The 25,170-nt window shown below is 47.4% G+C and overlaps 1 protein-coding gene across 1 annotated transcript; it reads right to left on the bottom strand.

Annotated features, from left to right (window-relative positions):
• Nucleotides 1-122: 122 nt before the first annotated feature.
• Nucleotides 123-25,170, bottom strand: LOC128303459 (myosin-IIIb-like). Its single transcript, XM_053040422.1, has 13 exons — nucleotides 25,049-25,170; nucleotides 14,579-14,735; nucleotides 12,168-12,323; nucleotides 6,150-7,951; nucleotides 5,928-6,072; nucleotides 5,710-5,860; nucleotides 5,073-5,640; nucleotides 4,840-5,005; nucleotides 4,528-4,762; nucleotides 3,739-4,441; nucleotides 3,568-3,654; nucleotides 2,975-3,145; nucleotides 123-2,354 (listed from the first exon to the last, which is right to left on the bottom strand). The coding sequence occupies exons 1-13, from the start codon at nucleotides 25,168-25,170 to the stop codon at nucleotides 1,010-1,012; spliced, it is 5,808 nt and encodes a 1,935-aa protein (XP_052896382.1). The 3' UTR covers nucleotides 123-1,009.

Here is a 25,170-nt window from a genome sequence, read left to right as displayed (position 1 = left end):
ATTCATGCTCATCCCTAAAGGGAAACGATTCGTACAGACATCATTATAAATTTGATCGAACCATTAAACTTTCACCTCATTTTTACGCCCCGTATTCTTTTTTTTTTGTTCTATCGTCCAAAAATTTATCTTCTTTCTACCTCATTGAATTGTACTGTTATCGACTATCTGCTAACTTAACCAACTTTCAACCACGGTCCGAGCCGCCGCTTACTCAATTGAGTGAAACGGTTTCGGTTTTGCTTTGCTTTGCTTTTGTGGTTCGCTTTACATCTTTTCCGTTCGGTGCGGTGCATGCCTTCAGTTCGCGCAAATTCTCTCAGCGCAATGTTTGTTCCAGTGTGGTCCAACAGAGAGTTTCAAATTGCTTATTCGTAAATGTAATTTTATTCTTTTTTCCCGCTCCAGTCTGGTGGATTCTTTAGCACGAATAATCAAGTGACTGGAAACGGGAACAGATAAGGTTGCGGGTAACGTGCGATAAATAAATTACCTTTCCGCAAGGGCAAATCGCGTGAAGAAACTGTTGCTTTTCGTGGATGGATTGCTATTCTTTGCGATACCCTGGCGTAATGTTTCCTTCGTATTGTTGAGGAATTTACGGTCGTCTTTAAACTATGGTAAAAGTCGTCTAGACCGCCAAGTAATTGCTTTCCATGTCGGTGGACCACAAATCGATAGTCAAACTTTTGCTTCGCATTATTCGAACATGCAGCCCGTGGTTTGTGGTGCTTGCCGAAAGGCAGCACAATCTAACTCCTTCTGGGGGGAGGGCGTTGCTTAACTACCGTATAAAGTAACGAGGCAGCCGGATATCCGGAATCTCCCACACCCGGCAAAAGCTCACTACACCGAGCTCTGGAGCTGGCTCTCGTTTTGGTTCTTTGGTTCGTTGCATTTCACTTACGGCTTTGCCGCCCAAATGTAGGCAATCTGCTTCACTCGGGCCCGGTCAAACTCGCGGCGATGGACGGGGACCCCGGGACCGAGCTGTGACGGTTGGCTTCGCTTAACTTTTGCCCCGCTGCGGTGGCGGTGGTGACGGTGGATTAATGCCCTTTCGCTTGCGGAGCGACTCGGTCGGGCCCTGCGTTGGCCGGAGCAGCTGGCGGAAGTTGAACGGACCGAGGTACGAGTCGGCGTTCCGGTCCTTCTGGAAGATGATAGCCTGCTCAACGGAATCGAACGAATTTAGCGAGTTCATGCCGCTGCTGCCCGTGCTCAGGCTGGAACTGTTCGAGCTAACGTCCCGCTCGTGGACACCGCTGTCCCGAGCCCGCTCGCGCTGGTGATGAACCGGGCCCTTCACGTCGATGTTCAGGTACTTGGAAACATTGAAGTTTTGGTAATCCTTGTCCAGCGTGGACCGGTCGTCCGACAGGCTGCCCGCGCTTTTGGAATCCATCTGGGCGAAGGAGGTAACGTGCGGGCTGAACCGGTACACACCGTTCAACAGCTCGCAAACGCCCTGCCCACAGTTCAGCTCCGGCTGACGCCAGCCAGATCGTTCGTTGTTTTGTGGAAGATGTTGATGGTGATGCTGTTGTTGTTGCTGCTGCTGGCGAGCTTTTTGCTGCTGCTGTAGCTGTTGCTTCTGGTATTGCTGGACCTGCTGCAGCTGTGCCAGTTGTTGCTGCTTCTGCTCAGCCGCCTTGCGCCGATGGTTCACCAGGAAGTTCGTATCACCGAACATTCGCATCACCGGACTCTTACTATCGATTTTCGTTTCCTCCGAAATATTCTGATACTCGTGATGCTCTATCAAGCGCTTTTGCGGTACTTGTTGCAGCTGCTGCTGTTGCTGCTGGAGCTGCTGCTGATGATACTCGTGCAGCGATTGGTCGTCCACGCCCGCAAACCGGCTTACCGGTTGCGAATCTTTCGACGATTGATCGGAACGCTTCTTCCTGCCGGCCGGTTCCTTGCGCTGCTTCTCGCCGGAAGAGGCACCGCTCGACAGGGCGGACCCACCCGACGACGAGGTGGACGATGGCGTGAGTCCATTAGCGGCCGCCTTTTCCTTCTCCTTTTTGGCCTTCTTTTCGCGCTTTTTGCGCTCCTTGTTTTCCTTCTCGCGCGCTTTCAGCTCTGCTTTGGCCGCCTTCTTGCCGGCCGCCCCACCACCACCACCGAGACCGAGCAGCCCGAGCCGGGACGGTGGCGTGGATGGTTCACGTGCCGGCTCAACCGGCGACTGGCGAACCGGGCTCGAATGGGGTGGATTGGTGGGTTCGCCGGATGGGTCGCGCTGTTGGTTTGGTGAGTAGCGTAGGATCTGCTGGTTGTTCGGATTGAGATAGCTGAACGCTGGAATGCTGCGTATATGGGCCGGCTCGTTTTGATTTTGAGGAGATCTGGTGGAAAAGAATAAACGCAACAATTTAATTTAATTCAACTGGATTCCACATTAATGTCACATGAAATAACAACAACGACAATGATTTAATCAACAAATGTTATGACAGATTTAAAAGCACAGTACACCAATTATTTACCCAAAACAAAAAGCTTTTCCACGAATAAATGGTAACATCTAATGCAAGGACACCAAAAGCCAGTACAGTTTTATAGTTAATATGCGTCGCTATACAATATTACCTGAAAGAATCATTCTATCATCGTCTATTTGCTATAGAGAAATGATCGATTCTTGGGGACGAAGGCAGACTCGCGCACATCACCATTAGTCGCTAGTGCTCGTTTGTTCTTAAGAGGACTTTGGCAGAGGGATAACGGCGTTAGAAGGTTAGTTATAGGAAACAAACGGTTAGAATAGATTAGTAAAGGTGCGGAAACTTCAAATAACAAGTGTTCTTATCGTTAGTTATTATTATTTCTATCGAACTGGGCAATCTTGCTCATCAATCCCAGTTGGGCTCTGGAGCATGTTTAAAAGCAGCATGGTAGAGGTAGAGAGTATAGAGAGAACAGATTAATTCAGTTCGTAAAACAATTCAATTGCACCAATATTTACCTTGCAAGACCCTTGAACTTGTCCTGTGGCGTTCCGTCCGTCACCTGGAATGCCTGGTGCCAGTTGCTGGAGAGCTGCTGTTTACGATCGCCTAGCTCCATCTTGCGCTCACCTAGGATGTCGTTCCGGTTGATGTCAATGCGCTGTGGCGGTTGCTGCATATTTCGCTGCCTAAAAGTGTAAGTTTTCAAACAATTCTATAATTAGGGTGCAACAAACATTTTTGTACGTTCAAATAAAAACTTTTTTAAAACTTAATGCCGCTAGCAATACTTGGAGAACGCCTACGGAAATTCGCCACAATCATCATAAAGACAGAGATACTTCGATTGGAACTAAAGTACAAGAAAAAAAGCAACGTTTTGGCATTCTACTTATGCGACATCACACAGCTACGCCCAGGCAAGCCATTTCAGTGAACATCAACAACGCAAAAACAACGTTCGGCACACTCACAGGGATTCCCTTTCATTCTATTCTCTCTTTCTCTCTCTCTCAATTCCCTCGCATTCTTCCCTCAGCCGTACATCCAGATCATAAACCAACTGCACAACGAAAACGCTAGCAGAAGCATTAGCAACATATGCAACAACCTTTGCGAGCGCAGGTTGCGTTCCACCTCGTAGAACGGCATATCCCACGGGGAGATGTCGTCAAAGTCTGCTGCGGGCGGTGGACTTCTGTGTTTTTAATCGTCAGCAGCAGGAATACACGAAAGAGAATATTGAGTCACTATCGCACGGCCCCGGGGGCCCGGACGTTACCTTTGTATCAGTTCCTTGGTCATCTCGTGGTCACAGTCCATGCTGCGCAGCGAGCTATACTTCGCACAGTCACCGCCCGGTACGGTACCAAGCAGTCCCGGCACCAGCACGAACCCAGGTGGCCGCCGGTAATCGTTCGGCAGCTTCTCGATCGCTTCCAGCGGTACGCCCGCCTTGTTCACGCGCAGGTTCTTGTGCACCTCCTGGTTGAGCAGGTGCACGTTCTGCGAGAACGCGATCAGATCCATCTGCTGGTCCTTCGTGGTGAGCGGTTTCGGCTGTGGCTGCGGTGCCGGTCCCTTCCGGGGTGCTGCCGACGCCGCCGCCGCTGCCACCGCTGCCGCCATCGCATCCCGATTGTTGCTGTGATGTTTGCTCTTCTGGGTGCGGTAGTAGCGCTGTATGATACGGGCCGCGTCCTCCTTCGTGAAGCCCTCCTTCTGCATCATCCGTTGCGCTTCCACGCGGTTCTTCGCGATGCCCAGGATGTATTTCGTTTTCGCTTCGATTTCCGGCGTCATGCGCATCTTCCGGATGGTGTACCCGCGATAGTAGCTCTGGATGACGATGGCGGCCCGCTCGTTTTCCTTGTTGTTCATGTCCACGCCGCGCTTCTCGTGGATGTGTTTCGCCTCCAGCTGGTGGTTCGACAGCTGATGTATGAGCTTCGCCTTCGCCAGTGCCTGTTTGGCCTTGTTTTGCTCTGCAACAAACCAGACCAAAAAAAAGGGGGGCCGTTTAGTATGACACGATTCTCACCTAGGATGTACAAAACAGCACGAAACGTACCGTTGTTCTTCTTCTCCTTTGCCAAACGTTCCTTTTCGAGCCTTTCCTGCTCCAAACGTTCCCGCTCTCGCTCCTGTTTCTCCTTCAGTATTCGCATCCGGCGTCGCGTTAACCATCCACGGACGTGCTTCTGCAACGTGACTGCACTCAGCGCGACGCGTTGCTTCTCTCGCTTGTACTGAGCCTTTGCTAGCCAACGTCTTACACAAGCCTGCACCAAAATTATCTTTCGTACCTACGGTTGAAAATACATGCCCAATTAAACGTCTTCGGAAACGAATCGTTCCCCAAAACTCCCTCCCCAACACGTACATGTTCCTCGTACAACTTTGACAGATATTCCACGTGATAGTACTTGAGGAACACCTTCGACTTGCCCAGTGCCCATCCGTCCATCTTTAGGCGCACCAACAGCAAGCGACAGGATTCCCGGTTCGACACGACACGTTCCTCGAAACTGTACGCCAGGAAGCAGTACCTGTGTGGAAGTTACGCAAAAACTGTTAGTACTGTCATAAATGAAACACGTTCTACCAGTATCTTACTTTCGCAAGAAGTCCGCGAACGTAAATCGATGGCTGAACCCATGCTGCCGTATCCGGATCGTCTCCAGCACGCCGGTATATCGCAGCTGCTTCAACACCTTCGCCGCATCAAACGATTTGGCGGCCTTCTGTTCGTTCGGTTTGATGCAGCGTATGAACTGCGGCGTACCGGTAACCATCTTTTGCAACAGATCCATCAGCGAGTACCGGAAGTAGGTGGCCACCGTTTGCTGGGCCCGGGACTGCGATGCCAGCCCGCGCGAGTTGAACTTCTCCTTCGTGTCCACCTTGATGAAGCTCGGCACATTCTGGCGCGAACCGGTGTCCTGAATCGCCGAGTACAGGTTGCCCGTCTTTGTGATCGGACACTGGAACAGGAAGCGTATCATGTCGTACTGGCTTTGCCGTATCAGCTGTATGATCTCCGCCGGGAGGAAGTTGCGATTCTTCTCCAGGAATCCGTCCGCCTGATATACCACCCGGCCGGCAAAGTGGTGGATGGCGAAGCAGACGGCATCGGATTTGGGACGCTGGTAGAACTTGGACTTCACGTTGTTGTGGAATTTTTCTGTCGATCAGATTTAATAACTTTGAGATCTCGCAATTCTCATTTTTTTACAAGTCACGATCAACCTACCAATCAATGATCGATCCGTTGAGCGCGGAAAACGTGACTCCTCGTCCAGCAACGCCAGCAGTCCTAGCGGTCGGCTCAGCAACATATCCAGCACGGGACGATTATCGGCAAACTCCACCAAGTCCACCGGTATACCCTCTGCCATGTATTCCTGAAGTTTCAAAGTTTCAATCAGTACCTTCAAGCCCCCACATTGCGGAGTTAGCGATGAAGCTCACCTGTTGCTCCCAAGTAAAAATGTGCTGATTGAAGTAGTACTGTATCTGTTCATTGGCGATATTAATGCACAGTTGCTCAAAGGAGTTCTTGCTGAAGTTTTCGAACCCAAAAATATCCAACAAACCAATTGCTAACTGTTCCGGGCTGTGGGAAAATATAATCAAAATTAATTGCAGATCACATCAGGTTTACACAAAAAAAAAACAAGATCCTTATCATACCTGCTGCTATTTCTGTTGGGCACCAGCAGCAGATTGATCTGATTGACCATCCAATCAAACAATCGACCGTATAATCCTTTCGCCATAGCATCACGGGCCGTACAAGCTTCCGCCACGTTATTGTGTCGCGTGATCGTCTCGCCCCGAGTTACGACCGAGTTGGACGAGAGCGCCTCCAGCAGATCGGCCGAATCAACGCCAAGCAACTTCGACACCCGGTGCATGGGAGCCACATCGATGACTCGCGCCCGACTGTCCGTATTGTCGTTGGCATCCATCTCGCCAAACTCAATATCACCGAGGTTCAGTATGGCGGCCAACACCCGGTTCACCATATCCACCTCGTCGTCCTTGAAACCCAACACACGGAAGCTCGCCAACAGCTGCTTCCACCGATCCACGTTCGTTTTCGGCAGCGTTACCGTCTCCTGTAGATAACGGTGAGTCTTCCGGTACGATGGGTGCAGATAGTACTCCTCCAGCCGTCCCACAGCCTGCAACCCGTCGTACATGTAGTAAAATACGTGGAAGTTGCCTTCTCCTTCAGCCTGCTTCACGACACGACTCTGCTCCAGCAGATAGACGAAGATGCGTGCTCCATTCACCTTGCCGCTTCGGGCCATTGTCAGCTCCAGATATTTACCGAACCGAGAGCTGTTGGCGTTGATACCGGTTCGCGCATTTCCGAATGCTTCCATGATTGGGTTGACTTGCAGGATACGCTCCTCCAAGTTCTTGGTAACCGCTTTGCCGAGGTAAACGAGCTGCTTCAGCAATAAGTTGGCGCTCTCCGTCTTACCGGACCCACTCTCGCCTGATATCACGATCGCCTGGTTTTGGCGCTGATGCACTAACGCCTGGTGAGCGGCATCCGCTATTGCGAAGATGTGAGGTGGATTGTCCGATCGCGCCTGTCCGGTATACTTGCGCTGATGCTGTGTTGTATACAGACCCACCTGGCTGAAGGGATTGACCGCGATCAATATATCCCCTATATAGGTGTAGATCTGATTCGTTTCGTAGCGCTTCTGCAGCTGCTCCACAATTGCATCCTCCGTCAGCACATCCAACGCCGCTAGGTCGTCCATGTACATTTTCTGTGGCTTCGATTTACGGTCCGACTTCAGCTTGCCGTACTTGGTGGTAGCTATCGCTTGACTCGGTGCCCGACCATCCTCCCGCTGGCGCGCAATCTCCGACCGCAGATCTTGCCGTATCTGATCCACATACGGACCAACGCTCTTCAGGAACGGATGGGTGATTAATTCCTTGGAGAACGGGCGCTGCTCTAGATCCTTCACGAGACACTCCGAGATAAAGTCGGACAGCATCGACGAGTACTGTTCCGGATGGGCTAGTTTCGGTGGTGGGTTACGAGGGATCTGAAACAGAGCCCGCATCGGATGGAGTTCGCACAGTGGCGGATCACCTTCCGCCAGCTCGATTGCCGTGATTCCGACCGACCACACATCACACCGGGAGTCATACGATTGGTCTAGCTGCTGTTCGCAAGCGATCACTTCCGGTGCCATCCAGTACGGTGTGCCGACGCTTGTATTACGCCGTGCCATCGTCGCAGCAAGATGCGAACTCACACCGAAGTCTACCAGCTTCACATGGCCCGTCTCCGTCAGCAGTATGTTGTGGCCCTTGATGTCCCGATGCATGCAGTGGTTTTCGTGCAGAAACACTAGCGCCTGTACCGTTTCCCGCAGTATGTACGCGATCTGATTGTTGGACAGGCGTGATCCGCGACTGCGCAGACCTTGAACCAGATCCGTCACGGAGCCTCCAGTGCATAGCTGAAAGAATAACGAACACAGCAAACTGTCCGTTTAAATAGCGCTCTATGCAATCATGCTCACGAGGAAGGCAAGCAGCCCATGCGGAAAATTAATTTTGCAACCCACCCGGCACCCACTACTATGTCCGATATGGCTCCACCAGACGAGTCACGCTACCGGGGTGCTACAAGTTGCGCAACGGCCATTCATGCGAAATTGGGGAAAATTTACGGTGCATTTCTTCGCCAAGCACCAAATAATTCCACCGACCGGGTATAATAATGTCATTATTACTTCGAAGTAATTCGGCCATTTTAATTTTCATACAATAGTGGTTCTGCTGTGTTTGCGATAGGAAATCCCACGCAGGAGCCCGAAACATGGTGTGACTATTGCGGGTCATCGATTTGAAGTCACCCTCAGCTCAGTGCACCCTGCTGCCGCGCGGTGTCTCCAGATGTCCAGCAAGCGCTTCCGCCGTGTGTACGGCTTACTGATGCAATCAAGATCCATGGTAGGAAAAAAGGGAGCAACAGCAATAGCAAATAATGGACCGTATAAGACTGTTATGCGACCGTTCATCATATCCACTTTGCGCATTTCCAGCTGAGGTGTTTGTTTAGTGACTACCGCCCAGCTTCGCCTCCAGGCGTGTGTGAAGACCTGTCCACTGGCCACAATCCTGCCCCGAGCCGGACGGGCAAAACCCCAAGAGTTCGTGACAATGCGTGAGAAAGGGTAGGAAATTTATTGCACACTATCTTGTCCGCCACCGACCACCGACGCGATTGGATCTGAAAATCGGATGGACTTTAGCTCGAAACAATCATCGCGGCGCGCGCGCCGTGGGTATGCAATAAGTTATGTCAACAAGCAAATAAACGCTACCATGGGGCATGATGGTTCGATGCTTCCCTGACATCAGGCCTCCGTATCGCTCCAATTCGCGGTTATTGAAACCGTAAACATTTGCCCACCACCTTCCTTCGGAACATCCTTCCCGGCCATTTGCACCGACGGCATTTAATCGAATGTGCGGTGTGTAGAAATTTTGGAAAATGTTTGCAAATTAATTTGACTTGAACTAAACGCTCTTCCGCAACCGGGAAAGTTTGTTTTGTTTTTTTGGCTCCCCATTTACACATGTTTGCTGCAAAGTTAAATCGATTAATTGTTTGTTATCAGCAGGAAGCGTGTAGAGTGGAACCCGGGGTGATAGCGCATATCAATATGTAGAGAAATTTCGCCCCAAACATATCTCCGCACCACGAGAAAGCAAGATACCGTTAATATGAAAATAAATTGCTTAAAAACCCACAAATGTTTTTGTGGAGACATCCCGCTCGGTGTGTTTATCTCCTTCAGTTGTCCAATTTTTCTGCTCCCTATTTAAAGCCGCAACTTAATGGGCGAATTGGGTGAAAGCGATCGGGCCCAAAAATAATCTTTCGACACGTGCGCGAACAAATGCACTCCCGGCGTGTGTGAGTGCATTGAACTCGCCGTGTCACAGCGCCTTTTTGGAGTAGGATTTGTCCCATTTTTTCACCCATTGCGTTACAAACAGCCCGGTGGTTAAAAGAACGCAAGCCGCTTTAAAAGAAAGACCTGTTCCAAAAAAAAAATGTCTTGTCACTTCCACTTTCATTCCACACCACGGCCCGGTGCGTAGTTGTGGGCTTTTATAGGCAACCTCCTTTCTCGCTCGCCATGGACCCGCCGGGCGGATATCAGTTTCATTTTTATACGTCGCCTTCGATTTATCGCTTACCATTCCGTCCTCCATGTTGTCCAACTCTTTCATACGCACCATCCTCTAAAGTCTGCACCGTGGCCAAAAAACTGTCTTTACGGAATTTATAATCGATGAAATCAACCACTCTTGTCTTGTCTTGTCTTCTCAGCTCTAGCCCTGAAGGTAATAAGTGTTCGGATGGAAGGATTAGGACGCGTCGGCGAAGGTACGGACCTCGTTTGCCAAATACGGCATACTGCTGCAAAAATAAATAAGCGTCTCAAATTTCGCACGTAGCATCATTGGCCCCCGGGAGGCCAAGATGAAGGGTAAAAACGATGAACCTCGATGCACGAGACGTCAAAGCACGAGCGTTCGGCTGCAAATATCTCCGTCCGTCCACCAGAAAGCGAACCGACCAAAAGTGTTGCTTTAATTTGAACTTTCTTTCCACGCCAAAAGGCGGGTGAAAACGCCCGGCAGATGAAGTGCGCGAGATAACTTCAGTGCCCAAAAAGTGCTCCTCAAAGCACCAACGGCGATGGTCCAAATGTCTGAAGAAAAAACGAAAGTACTCGCACCGACGCGAGCTTTCAGTCTTAGTTTTCGATTGCCCTAGCAGCGGTTTTTCGACCAAGTTGGCCCCACAGCATGGACACGCGGCTCCCAGCGGCCTCCGGAGACTCCGGGCGGCCGGGAGTTGAAATTGTTTCAAGGTTGCGACAAAAAGTGCGATGGTTATCTTCGCCAAAAATGGTACGAAAAGTGAAACGTTTACGAGTTCCCGAAAAAAAATACAACTTGTTAAGGACGGGGCTGGCCATAAACGATAACTGACGTTTGTTTTACACTGATTTTGCTAAGCGCAACTTGACCTTGTTTCACCGCAAGGGAATATCACCACTATAAATCACATCCAGCATGTCTTCACTTTTGCTGCGAAGAAAGTCATGCCCGTCTTTTACAACGCAGACGAGTTTATTGTGCACTTTATGGCAAAGCCCGTTTGGCGGACCTGTAACTTACACCTAAAACTTTACCCAAAAATTAAAGTTCCTGCTACCAAACTCATCAATCGACCCAAAACATGCAAAACAACTCCAACAACGCTTCCCAGTATGGCAACACTTCCGAATGACACCCACCAATGGATCGGTCCGTCCTTTCCCCGTCATCGTACCGTATCGGTCGCAAGTCTTTCTGTCGCGTCCCATCGAGTCATCCCGTACCTTCCGTATGATAATCACAATCACAATCATCGTCCGAGTCCGTGTCACAGTCCTGTAAAGCAATTAGTCACCCGCGTAACCGGTGACGCGATCGTTGCACACCCCGTATCGATGGCCGTAAATAGCCGGCCCTACACGCGCGTGCAACGCCGGAATGTCGCACTGTAAACTGCCACTGTGCTACCGTGCTGCACGTTGCTGCGACAAGTCACCAACGGACACGGTCCTCTACACGCACACACACACGCGCCCCCGCACACGGCTCGGTAAAGTGCCCGATCCACCACGCCGAATCGCTTTTCATCGACTGACCGGCTGAACCGGACTGAACCTTTTGCTCGTCTGCCGAACATCCGAAGGCCGGGGGTGCGTGTGTTTTTCCTTTTCTGTGTGTTGTTATTATTATTATTATTACTCGAGCCCGTCGCACGGAACAAGCAAAACGGAACACTGCACAAAACATGCTCACCCATCACGGCCGAGATGCATAATAATTTTCCCCTTCCCCCCTCCCGCCTTCTTATCTCGACAACACTATCAGCCCCGGGCAAACGCTCACTAACGTCTTCAGGTCGCTCTCTACACCCTATCGTCTACACCCTGTGTTTCGAGTTTCGCTTTTTCCCTCACAGTGCAGTGCCCAATCTTTCCTGTTTTCTGGCGTAAATGTTTACTTTTTGGGCCGAAATACATCGCTTTCCCTGGGCACCCACAACCCTCACCGGCGTCGCCATCATCGCATGTCCGACATCGGCTTGACGGTGTGTAATGAAATCTTTAACCACCTGATGAATAATGTCCGACACTTCCGATCTACGCACCAAAACACCCCAACAACAATTCAATGGCGGAAGTTCATGGTCACGTGGGCCACCAACGGCCACCGGTTCGTCTTCTCCTTCAGCCGCACCCTTTTTCATCGTCTTCGTTTTGCTCCTTCCTTCCGACATTCGTGCCGTTTTGGATGACGACTTTCATCCGTCCAAAAACACGTACTTTTACCAGCGCGCGCGTTGCCGAGACCCCGGACATTAGCATCCAAACATCATAATTTTCTCTCATTTTGGCCCTCCACCCGGGGTGGCGCGAAAGGGGCGCAACAACCATTTCTCGGTCACGGCCCCCCCACGGTACAGTGACAAACACTCTACTGATCCCAATACGGGGGCCATCCTGTTGCGCTTTGCTAGCCACATGAAGCCACACATCGCTTAGGCGCAAACTTATGATCCGGCACGTATGGGAAGTTGGGCTGTGCTTAACCGCTTACCTCCAGCACGAACCACAGCTGGTCATCCTCGACGGTGGTGCCACGCTTCAGGAACAGCCCGGCAAAGTCGGGTATGTTGGGATGCTTCGAGAGATCGCGCAGCACCAGATACTCCTCCTCGATCTCCTCGATATTATCCGCGATGCTCTCCAAGATCTGGCAAACAAGAAAGAATGGAATAGATTAAAGATTAAGCAAAAAAAAACTCCGCTCACACCATCAAATCTCTCCTATAGAGACGTGCCTCCAACACCCAAATCGTGTAGATAATTTAGTGAAACCGGTTTTACGCACAGTAGAAATGAAAATTAAACTAACCGATGGTTGTAGTTGGGAAGGAGAAAGAGAGAAAAAAAACCAGTACAATCACCCTTTTACATTTTTTTCCCCAAACCCAGCAAAAGCCGAAAAGCATTGATCACGGCCAGCTCTTCAGCCAGCGGGAGAGTATAATCATAGTAATACTGATGGCGATGATGAGAAGATTGGATCTAATTGAACCTTTCGGAAATTTGACTGGCTGGCCTTGCAAGGTCTGCACCCTCATCTAGTGCGCTGCCATATAGTAAAGGCTCCAACATACTCATGTGAATCTTCTAACAATGTGATATATGGAGCATCAGATTCATATCATGAGATGAAGCAGAGAAAACTTTCGCAAATCAGAAAAATAAAATCAATTAACTTTTTCACTAAAGAGACTATGAAATATAATAAAAGTTCATTTTTTTCACATAAAAAACAATACTACACAAATTTTACATCTAGTGTGTCATCTAGTGTGTTGCAAGGTCGTACAATTAATTATTCGACCAATAATTCGACTCCCGAAAGTTTATTAGATAATTATCATTAGGAGCGCTTATAAATCCAAGTATCCTTAGAAATCGTAAATTCTTCAAGATTCTTGTATCTTTGGAAATATAGACAACTCTTCAGACATTCGAATATGACATAGACATAGAGTTTCAGACACCCTCAGAGTCATTCATCCGATACAAGGAATCTTTTAGAATCATGATTCTGAATCACATTCACCCAAACACTAGTGACATTGTGGAAACTATTTTACCAAAGGTACTTTGTGGACAACGTGCACAACATCATGCGTTTTAAGCTTTGACGCTTCGACGACCGTCACGTGTTGAACTCGTCACAGGTGAAAAATCAATTTCTACGCCGACCCAATCGCAATGAACTCGCTTCTAAGGCTTCTCCCCGAATAAACTCCTCTATTTGAAAGGCCTCACAAGGCCCGAGAACAACCGGGCAACAAAAAAACCTTTCCCAAACTACACACTAAATATACCAATCTCTTGCACGAAAGACGATGAACCGTCTCGACATATCGACGGAAAATCTCGATTTCACGTCTAATCCAACGCCGCCCATCAGCACTTCCGATTAGTGCTGTGTTGGCAAACATGTAACGGAGAAGTGAAGCAAAGCAACCGAAAAACGTGTATAAAGCATACAAAGGCACGCAGAATATAACGTTGCCGCGGTAAAACCGTTTAAACGCCACGCATAGTGCGTACGTTTAAAGGTGTACAATATCAGCACAACAAAAAAAAACCCTCCGCAAGATGTTTTACATCTCCCCAGCGGCCATTGTTTTGCGCGGGTGTTGCGCTGGGCTCCCCGGAACTCTTCCGCTTGGTCCAACGATCGACGAGTGTTGATTGCTTTCCGTTTTTCCGTTCACACAACCGTTTTACAACGGGCTGCAATCGGAACCACGAACCGTATGCAAAAGTCTCACCGAAAGGCCAACATCATGTAATGCCAATGTTCACAGTGCGACCACCTCTCTCTAGCTACCACACATGCAGCTGAAAGAGGAGCGAAAAAAGGGCGTTAGACCTTCCACTGGATCTGCGGAAGTCAATTGCAATTGTACGTGGAAAAACATGCCCACCGTGGTACTAGACGAATCGGATGTGTATAATTACGTCAAAGCGATCCTCTCACAGACGCCGGATCAATAAACCGGCAAACACTTCAGCTCCTCTTGCAAGGCCAAGATAATCTTCGCGGCGTTGAAAGAAGATACAAAAAAACAACAATACTTTAATAGTTTTTGTTAGTTTTAAGCAAGGGTCGTAACTGATTTAAAAAACCCTATCCACAACGAATCGCGTAATCGCCAAGTGTTACGTCCATCTGGTCATTAGCAGCGTTACTGAGCACCATGCATTGATTGAGGTCGTAATTACTGTCCAGCCCGTGTAGGGATGTCGCGACACATCGTTACAGGGTTTCTCACTAAACTTTCCTCCCATTTTACATTTCACGGTGTAATGATACCATTTTGGAATTAATTATTATTCTCTTGTCACCTTTTGCACAGATATTTTTGGGGTAAGAACTATCAGCACTGCACAGCCACTTTTCATCGTTTACGACCTTACCTTGACCGCATACTTCCGTCCGGTGTGTTTGTCCTTCGCACTGTAGACCTCACCGTAGGTGCCCTCGCCGATCAGGTCCAGCAGCTCGAACCGCTCGTTCGGGCTCGGCAATCTGCTGAAGTCCACATGCTGCGATAGTCCATTGTATGCCATATTCCTGTTGAAGCAAAACCAAAAAAAAAGCGTATGGACGCGTTTAGCAAACGTCAACTGCTCACGGCCGCCTTCGCACTAGCTCTGGTAGATGTTGAGAACGTACGACCGAATCGGAACAGGTGCGGGCCCAGAAAAACCTGCACCCCTGTCCACCGTCTCGGGTTCGGAAGGATAAACGGCTTAAGCCGCCGAGAGGGACATATGCGCGCTGGCACATTGTCGACTTTGACTGCACGAGACCGTGCACGTTGCTACGGTTAGCCGCTGTTGCCGCTGTGACTTGCCCTTTGCATGCCGCTTCTAGACAGGGTGTAATCTAATAGGATCAACCGCGATTCTGTGCCTGTATGTATGTGTTCAACTTAAAGTGCATGTTAACATAGCGCATGTTCTTTTGTCCTCGTGTCAGTGATGTCCGAATTACCAATACATTTACCCACATTCATTGTGTGTAATCTATAAATAACATACTTAATGACACTAACAAAATTCATTAAAATAATCAAACTTTTTAATGGACATCAACGCAAATGAAAACATTAAATATTAAAAATTCCATTTCCATGTTTTTGCGACACATTTTGGCAATCAGCAGAGTTTTAGTTTTCAAACTGAAATTCATGAACCGCATAAGTCATTTCCTGTGTCACCGTAAAGAGAGACTATTCCAAAATTACACAATTTGATGGAACATTTCACCACTCGCAGCATCAAAACTAGTTAAACACAAATTAATCTGCAGCTTCGTTAGTTAAGCTGTTGCAAGCTCGATAGCATCCGGGTAAATCGGTTTAAGTAACAACAACCCCAGCAGCATCCAGCGGATCAACTTTTATGTAGCGCTGAATTAGCAAACTTGCTCCACCTAACCTCAATCGACCGACGCGTTGGTTGCACATTTTTCTATCAGCGGGCCGAACTAAGTTAAAAAAAACACAAATTCCCTTACGCAGGAACGTGCTCGCAACCGTGAAAATCACTATCCCGCTACAACAATTCTATTAGATTTTCCTCCCACGGGGACATCATCGGGAAATGAGGTTTTCAAAGTGTGTCTCTCACCGTCAGCATCAAGTTTGCTGCTGCATTATGCAAATACTTCCACCGAATGGTTCCACTTTCTACTGGCACTTGTTGCACACACACACACACACACACACACACGCGTACGCATCTCGTATCATCCTCTTTTAACCATAACAGGAGCACACACACAAAAAACAACATATTATCAAAGGAAAAATAACACCCCACCGTGGAAAAAGAGCTCAAAATGAGTGAGCATAATGGGTATCGCGCGCATAAGTGGTTCGGGTTTTTCCATACGCCTGTAACGTGCTGAACTAGCGTGGCGGTCGGGTGTGGTTCGGTCATGGACACCAATGTGGATGTAGTGGGCGTGAGAAAGAAAGCTCCCCACCCGGCTCCATCCCGTCCCTCGTCTTGCAAGACAGCCACCCATTTACAAAGACCCGCGTACCCGTGCTAAACGCTCGCAACGCTACGTCAATACAGCCGGCCGAAACGCATCATACACGCGGGTGGTACCGTAAGTGACGGCGCATAAAATCTACATAACGAGATAATAGAAACAATTTATTTGACTTGATTTCTCTCTCACCACTATACTACCCGCCAGCACAGTAATGTTTGAAGCGTTTTTCCTCATCTCTCACAATGCCAAACCCACTAAATGAGCATATTTAGTGAATTAGATATCACTATGTGTACGTGTATGTAAGTGAGTCGCACACACAAACACACACACGCAACATGCTTTGGCTGAGAGACCGTTGGAGCGCAAGGGGAACAAAGACGGTGATCGTAATTTGGATGCAGATTGCAAATATCAACACCTGTGTACATGATCAGTAAGAGAATCAAAAAGTTTTCCATCTTTTGTCGAATAAAGTGAGGCTTTTTTTTGGGTTTTCATTTCAGCATTTTCTTAACAAATAAAACATTTTTAATCTAATCAATGTAAAACGTTAAATATTTTAGTACTTCTTACAACGAATCACAAACTTTTATATTATTTATTTTATTCCATTATGACGGCCCAGGGCCGTATGGTCGACATAATTTGCCGAAATTGAATGGCTATGGGCATTTCCTCCCAGTTATGTTCCTTATCTAAGGATTGCTCGATTGTTTTATAAACTTACTTATAACTATGGATTGCAGAGGCGGATGGGGATGTTGGCTGGGCTATTGTTCTTGTTTTTGGGTGGTGAGAATGGTTGAAGCATAATAGTGGTGGCGATGAGAATCACACGCTTCTTATCAATTTTTCTTTCATTAATCCAACTATTTTGTGGGAGATTTCAGATCTTCAATATTTATAAGATCCAGTACCTGTCACTACCAGACTACTGCGACTGTTAAATAGTACATCTTCAAACTGATCCAAAATATCGCTATTAAAGGCCTTAAACATAGTTTCTAAGAACAGTATATAAAACATTTGATTATTCGGCATTCGTTGCTAGTAGCAAGAATTATTATCAGTTGTTAAAATCGCCTCATCTCAGTGACTTGGTTAGAAATATAGTTATTCGTAAAGAATTGCAGATGTGATAAGTCATCCAAGATAATTCAAATATTGGTAAGGTAGCGTGGAATTCGAAATATTTGCCATATAAATTTGGCTAGCAATTTATTTTTAATTAAACACCAATTAATTCAAAGTATTCTGAGATACTAAAGCTTTGTTATAAATTATCCCAAGAAAATTAAACAACTTGAAGTAACATTACGAGTTCTTCGAGCTTACAATCAAACATTACATTACAAATCAGAAAACAATAAAACTCTCAGTTTCAAACAGACACCGACTGCTCTCGCCTATTCCATCACGCTCTAGTTCAGGTTCAGCCTGTGTCCATCGTCCCACTAGCATAACCATTCCACCTCAACAGAACGGCAAGTGCGTGGAAATCTAGCTAAATAGCTCAGCCCGTTTAAATACGCTTTTATTTTCCATACCAACAAAAAGCGAAACCGTCAGTCCACATTTGCCCATCCAGAAAGACCAGGCTACGGTGGGTATCTGTCCGTGGTAGAACGTTCCACTTGAATTGCCGGTCGCGCTAGCACGGCTGGCACGATGTACGGGGTTCGCATCAGTTTGCCTGCTAATTTTGCTCGCGCTTGACGCACGAAACCTTACGATTTTTTTAATATTTACAAAAACCCTCCCCCCCCCCCCTTAGTGAAGTGGAATCCATTGTATGTTGGATGGGTTTCAAGCTCCCATTCAGCAATTATGCGAGAGCAAAAACTGGAAACGCAACAAAAAATACATTTTCAGCAGACCAGCATGGTTCCCGACGTTCACTTTCCCTGTTCCAGACCGGGAGGTGGGTTGGACTGGGACGCTGGGTAGTTTAAAAAATAGGTTTCTAGTTCAACGATACAGAGGGCACACACGGTTGGCCTTTGTTGAGAAATCATGCTGGGTGGTTGGTGGTGGTGAATAGAATAAAATAAAATAAACTCTTTTACACAATAATTGTTTGGAATGATCAGTGTTGCAAAAACCCTAAACTTAATAGTAAAAGACGATTAAACTAACTTAGTCTCAAGTGAGATGTTTAATGAAATTCATGAAATGTTCGTTTTTGCATATCTCTCATGACGACCTGTCTGAACTGATGACTGCATTTGGGTGAAGAAAGCTCCAACCACTTATTCGCTTCAGCAGAGCAGTTAAATGAGCGCTGACGGCGGCATATTCCCATCGTCAATGATATCGGACAACTTATCGCCGACCGGCAGTGCGTTCATCGATACTGCGAACGGCTTGCCTAAAGACAACGTACCTGCACCAAATGCATACAAATGATAATCGTTTGGAAATGGGTTCGGACCAACAATGAATCGTTTAATGCCGAGTGCATTAGTCGCGCACAGGCTGTGTCGACGAAGGAGAAATTTGTTCGGGTTTTTTGCGATCTGGTAGCTAAAATTGCAATCGGTTTTTTTCTGGGTTTTATTATTGTTTTTAATTGAATCGTTGTGCAGTCTGTTGTTCGGGGGGGTATTGTGAGGTTGAAATTGATTGAGTGTAAAGCTAACACAATGCGATGTCTAAGAATCATTAAATAATTAATTACGGCTAAAATCGCCCCCAACTTCCTCTGAATGCCTTAATTGAGCTGTGTTGCTTTATTGTACCAAAGATCTTTGTTTAAATCTTCAAACTAGCGTGTTATAATCTGCCAAAGTTCACAGCAATTGATAATCATTAATTGCTCGAATCGTCCTATTTGCGGTATTTATGTTCCGCGCGATAACGTAAATATGTCACTGCTCACAACCAACTCGCTCGCTGTAAACCACGCTAATTCCAGATTAACCTTATCAATACGCAACACAGTTCGGTTTCTGGCATTGAAATCTGGTAATTAAAAACTGGCGCTATCGGGCAGCAAGGATCGCATCGATGCACCACCACCAAGTTAGTGCTATTGATTTCCGTATCTAATCCAACGGTACAATCAAGGAAATTCAATTTTGATGTACTTTTTCCACCCTTATCCATTGTGTGTGCTATCAATTTCTAATATTTAGCCACCACTCACGCACACCTTCATGCAGGATGGGTAGGATTGACCGACTCAGAGACACAGGTGGTGTCGTTCCTATCAGCAACGGCATAGCGTCGATGCTATCGACACCATTGTCGTAATTAGTACGTAAAATTTATTAGCCCTAGCGTACACGCAGCCGCGCACAATTTCCGGACGACAATTTACCGTCCCGGATCGAAACAACCGGGGAGGCTGGCGAGAGGGCCGGGACAAATTTAAATAACCCCATCGCTGTCACGTGGAATTAGTACGTCCAGTATGCGGACGCCCAACCTGGCAAGGGTTATCCCGCCAGGTTAAACATGCATCACCCACACGAAAGCCTTTTTCCCCGACAGGGTTTTCAACCATTTGCCACTGGTGGCCACCTGGTGAACTCGGGCCGTGTTACCCCATTGGGCCCAATTAAATCAATGAATTGATTTTTGTTTTATGTTACGCTCCTCCCGAAGAAATATCCAGCTCCAGAACGCACACGCTGCTGACTGGAATCGATCGAATTGATCAGCATTTTGTGCTGCAAATGACTAACCCTGCTTCATAAATTGGGAAACAGGGTTTGTCATCACAAAAACATGTAATCGATTGTCCACGGGCTGCTTGGACCATTTCCGTGCGTCGTCTAAATCGATGCTCGGTGGAACAATTCTTTTGATGCCACATTGTCGTAATTATAGTAACGCTTTTTGTGGCGCATTTTCTCACAACGCAGAAGCACCGCGCGGAACAAATTCGCCACTGTGCCCGCACAATGCCTAATGGCAAAATAGTGTGATTTTGGGCGCAATTTAAGCGCTGTCATCGAGACCCATTAATCCTCGGCCCGGTCAAACTAAAACGAACGATGTAAAAACACCCTCATTGCGTCAAACTGCGGTCCGTGCGGTCGCTTATTCAACTTTGACTCTTCAGCATTGACTGCGCAACGTCCCCTGTTTATCCGCGAGTTCCAATCCACGCGTTCCGTGAATACATTAGCGCGCGTGGAATGTTAAACGCGCGACTTATTACATGCGAGGTGCGAATTCATGGGAATGCGTTTTGTGACACCGCTTGCCGTCTGGTATGTATCGGGAGTTGGCTCCAGACGCACACGCTGCGCCACTCCACAAGTGGTTATGCTCCATTCTAAATGAGCACCAACCAAAACTTCCTTCTACCGTCCCCCTACATCAATGTGCAATGAATTTTGCGCGTCCCAAAAAGTGAAAAGCACCCCGTAAAAACAAAAGTTAGTATAAAGTATTTCCCACGGTAGATCCTATTAGCATTACCTGCTGCATTACCGGTCGAAAGTTCAGCAACTTTTCCACAAAAAAAAAATAAAGTTGACGAGCCAAACAGATCGCACTGTAGGGCTGCCTGCCCAACAACGCCAAAGGTTAGATAATCGCTGGCAGTCAAAAAGTTTAACAGCTTCCCTCAAATCTTCGCGCGAATCCGCACAACCTGCTGCTCGACCGGGCTCGACATCATTAATAGATATGACGCCACACACAAACGCGGTGGAGGTGGTTTATGGTCCTGAGAGCATAAGACGCTGTCGCACGCTAAACGCGGACCGCAATAAAGAAAAGGACAACTTCCTCATCGCTGCTTGGCATCTTCAATGTCCGGAGGAACCCGTGCTGGAGACGGGATTAACAGACGGGCCGATAGCGTAATATATCGGCCCCCCTGAAAAGTCCCACTCCAAAACACCTTGCCAGCAACACGCATGCAGTTGGGTGCGTTACGCGCATGAGGTGTGATTATTAATGCTTCGGTGAGATACATCTCTATACGAGCGGCTATTATTACGCAACGCTTCAGCAGCCTTGCCTGCTGTCGATAGCGATTCACCCGGTACACCGCAAGCTACGGGCCGCCTCGGGGTCCACCCGAATCACCCCCGAGATGCCCCGTTACGCTAATGAGCCCAAATCTACCCAAAAACAGCAAACAGCGAACCGGTAGAAGCAAAAAAAAAAACAACTCACTATTAGCGCCTCGGGACAGCTGCCTTTTGCCTGCCCGGGGGAAGAGCGCATTTCTCGTAAAACAAACGATTAATTAATTGAACGCAAAACGGGCATCCGCCGTTACCGCGTGTGGGTATTCCGGTGAAGTATCGCTCGCTGCTGTGTATATAGGAAACCGATTACTACTGCTGATGTGTGCTTCTGGAGCTTAATTAGAAGCGCCGTGTTGTTTTGAATTGATCAAACTTAATATCGCAAAACTGTTTATTTAGCTTTAGCTTCCTTTCACCGGCGTAAATCATCACAGTACTTAAAGATGTTCATTATTCGGAGTACTGCACAGCTGGCTCGTCTAAATTGAGGAGAAATTGTACAAACACGTCCGGGATGCGTCATAGGGAGATTAAAAGTTTCGTCCGATGCTCCAAGAATGCGCTCTCCAATGTTGGCCAATGTTTGCTAAATATAAATCAGTTCCTTCCTGAATTCATTCGAGTTATCTGCCAGCTGTTACGATGGCCAGCTGCAGACCACAATTCCAAAAAAAGTATCCATTTCCATAATTCCACAATCCAATTCCCAATATGTCTGATGCTCTTCTCAAACGAGAGCAGTCCATGGAATGCTCGTAACATGAAACATTCTTCCCAATTAAAGGCTTACATAACGAACCCGAACGGGGTTGGTTTTCCGGAACCTGTGCGATGACTGCACGTGCTGATAAGAGCACCGTACCATAAAAGTTGAGATTTACGGTTTCTACAGTGGAAGGTGAAATCTTCCAGAACTGCTCGCCTTTGTTGCTCTAAGGCTTTAAGAGTAGAGGGGGGGACGGAATAAAAAAGAACTCACCCAACCAACCTCATCAGAAAACTGATCTCTATCTAATGAGAATTCGATACTGTCAGGCAGACCGGATCTTCGAAATCTTCGTTTCATTTGTTTTGCGACCGACATCATTTCATAAGCCCTGGAGGCTTTGCTGCGTACACCGTCCGTGTGGCCGTCTTCATCATCCAAACCCGGGGGTAAAACATCAGTTCGCTGATTTGGTAATCACTGCTATTATTTGCAAAGCGAAAAACCATTTCAACCACAACGCAAGAGTGCGGAAATCTGGCACATGCCGGAAGAGTTGGCGGCTTAGAACTCAAGTCGCAAGAATGAGGGCCCAAACGGAGCATCCGAAAATCCGCCATAATCACAGTGCAAACGTGCTAAATTATAGCTACCTGGAATTGGGAGCAAAATTTAGGTACCGCTTTTCTTCGCTTCTGTATGCAAAAGCGGGCCACACACAGAACCGGCGCCCTGTAATTTGTTGAGCATAATATTTGCACAAACAGGAACGTGTGAAATTATTGTAATTCATGCATATTACAAATGGAATCTTTCGCTCGGTTTGAAAACAAACAGAACACGGCGCTTTCCTTGCTTGAGAATGCATGATAACGTTCAAATGACTTCCAAGACTTCCATGGGCAATCGCGCCGACTGATGGCGGTAAGAAGTTGAAGCGTCTTATGAGGCCTCCCACCGGCTAAGAACAAGTGTCCAATTATGATAACTACATTACGAATGACCCATAAATCAACAGTCTCGCAAGCAGACGCTTAAAGTCATGCGTGTCGCTGCGTACGCAGTTACGCAAACACCACAAAACATCGCGCTGATGCAATTGAGGGTACAAATTTGCCTACAATCTGCAAAACTGTAGACCAAACTGTAGATGCCTGTGCCGTCCCAAAAGAACCATTGCACGCAGCGTTTGCTGAGCTAATGATGAAGATAGGACCAGAACATGATGGTTATCACGTGTGGCGAGGGTGCGAACGAGCTCCATGCAGCTCCACCCTTGATTGCAGCTACTTAACGCCCTACAGCACCCTTGAATGGGATGGACAACTTCACATCCACAAAGCTAAACGAGGTGTAAATTAGCTCGAGTCAGCATCAGAATACAATGCCGTTTACTTCATAGCGATGGAGTTCTCTTGCCGTGGATGAAAGACAAGACTGTCCGCTGTCTCTGCCAGTGCCAGTCTCGTGTTGCAGCTCTTTGAGAAGATGTGATGCGAGGGAACTCCAACAGGCAGGGAATAAATATGATGCGTATCTTTTCAGCATTCAGCTCCACATCATGTTAATACAGACATGGGTGAGTTCCCCGTGCTGAAGAGAGGGAGACGATAAACATTACCATAATTATTGTGACCGTCACGTGTCATTAACACATTCCAATAATTGGCTGCAACTGGAGCGGTAGGGCTGGTACGCTTTGATAGGAGCAAATCAAACCCTTCCTCAACAGAAGTCACCTTCCGAAGGGTGACTTTTAAAGAGATTAATTGACTTCAATTTACTGAACTTCAAGGTTTCGTCATCCAGGCGCAGCTCTTGATAATGTTTTGAGTCTAAGCTCATGAGACGGTATATTTTGAAGGCCTATTTTTGGAAACACATTAGATAAAGTGAGCATTTGTACTGAGTCTCATGTATGGGACATGATTTCAAATTGTCATTGAACAAAGCTCACAACACGCAATCCGTGACATGTGTTGAAAAGTTATAACAGCAAGCATCACCCGACTTGTCCCGTCGGAAGAATATAAATTGGATGATTTGCGCTACCTACAAGAATGGTACTTCCGCTTCATTCAACATAAATACATCTAGTTCGCGACCTAGCGGACTCACCCACACCGTGCAGGGAACATTAATCAAAACCCCGCCAAGAACCGTAAAGGGTCACGACGACGCGGCACTCCAACTTCAAGTTAACTCGACGAAAACTCCAAGATCCGATTATTCTATTGAATTCATTCACGACCACCACCAAACGGAGAGTCACAATTGTCGCCAGTCTGCTCGTGAGTTTCAGGGGCGCTTCTTTTCTCGACCGGAAGCTTCCTTATGTGGATCTAAACATCGCTTTCCCAGCAGAGCGGAGACCCACCCGGAAGATGGCGTGTGCGATGGCGTTAACCGGGGGACCGGGTCCAATTGTCACACTCTCGTCGCTCACCGGTATCCGGGTCTCGGGCGGTTAGACGAACGAAGAAGCGAAACCTGAGCGCAGAAAGAATGACTCGCAATCACGCGATAAAAAGGCATCTTTCGAAGTTGCTCCGGCGCTCCGGGTGAACTTTGTTGGCGAGACGTACCGGGCGGTTTAAAATCGCGTTCCGAAGCACTTTGCACGATCGGTACGGAAGCACGATATTCGTTAGATATGCAAATAGACAAGCGGGCGATGACACGGGATGATTTATAGGAAGTGTTGATTCAGAAGGAAGGCAACAGTAGCACATTGGTTGTGACGCTTACGCTGCTAGTACAGCTTTGTTTACAAGTAGATCAATTTCCCGCCTGCTAGATGTGCGTTACATGGTGAGTCCCCAGGAATAAAGGAGAGAATGAAAGTTCATATCGAATTTCTTCAATCGTATTCGGAATCATACATTTCCTACGACAATCAAGCTCGTTACGTTTAACGGTTTCTTGTGTGCTAGTACTCAAACCTCTTTGCTATTGACACAACATACTAAACATCTTATAATCCACCCAGTGACATCTCGTTTTTCCACTTATTTTTGTGACAAGATAAACCGTTACACATCTTGACACCGTACACGTAATGCAACTCCTGGAAAGCCACATTATGGAGGTAAAAGTAGACACGTTCCCTATCAAGACCAGCTCCAATATTCAATATTTTCCTGAAAAAAAGCTAATCATGTCCCTTCTGTGGAACCACTTACCAATTGCGAGGTGACATTTCGAGCTTGTTTTGAATTATCCGCAGTGGGTCGCCGCCCGTCGATTTCTGTACGTTGTTGGAACGATCGCGCCTTCCACGCACGTTCGTCCCATTGCCACTCAT

Source organism: Anopheles moucheti, chromosome 2 (assembly GCF_943734755.1).
Source record: "Anopheles moucheti chromosome 2, idAnoMoucSN_F20_07, whole genome shotgun sequence".
In the NCBI taxonomy this organism is placed as follows: Eukaryota; Metazoa; Arthropoda; class Insecta; order Diptera; family Culicidae; genus Anopheles; species Anopheles moucheti.
Note: the sequence above shows the minus strand (reverse complement) of the source record. Positions and strands in the feature narration are given on the sequence as shown.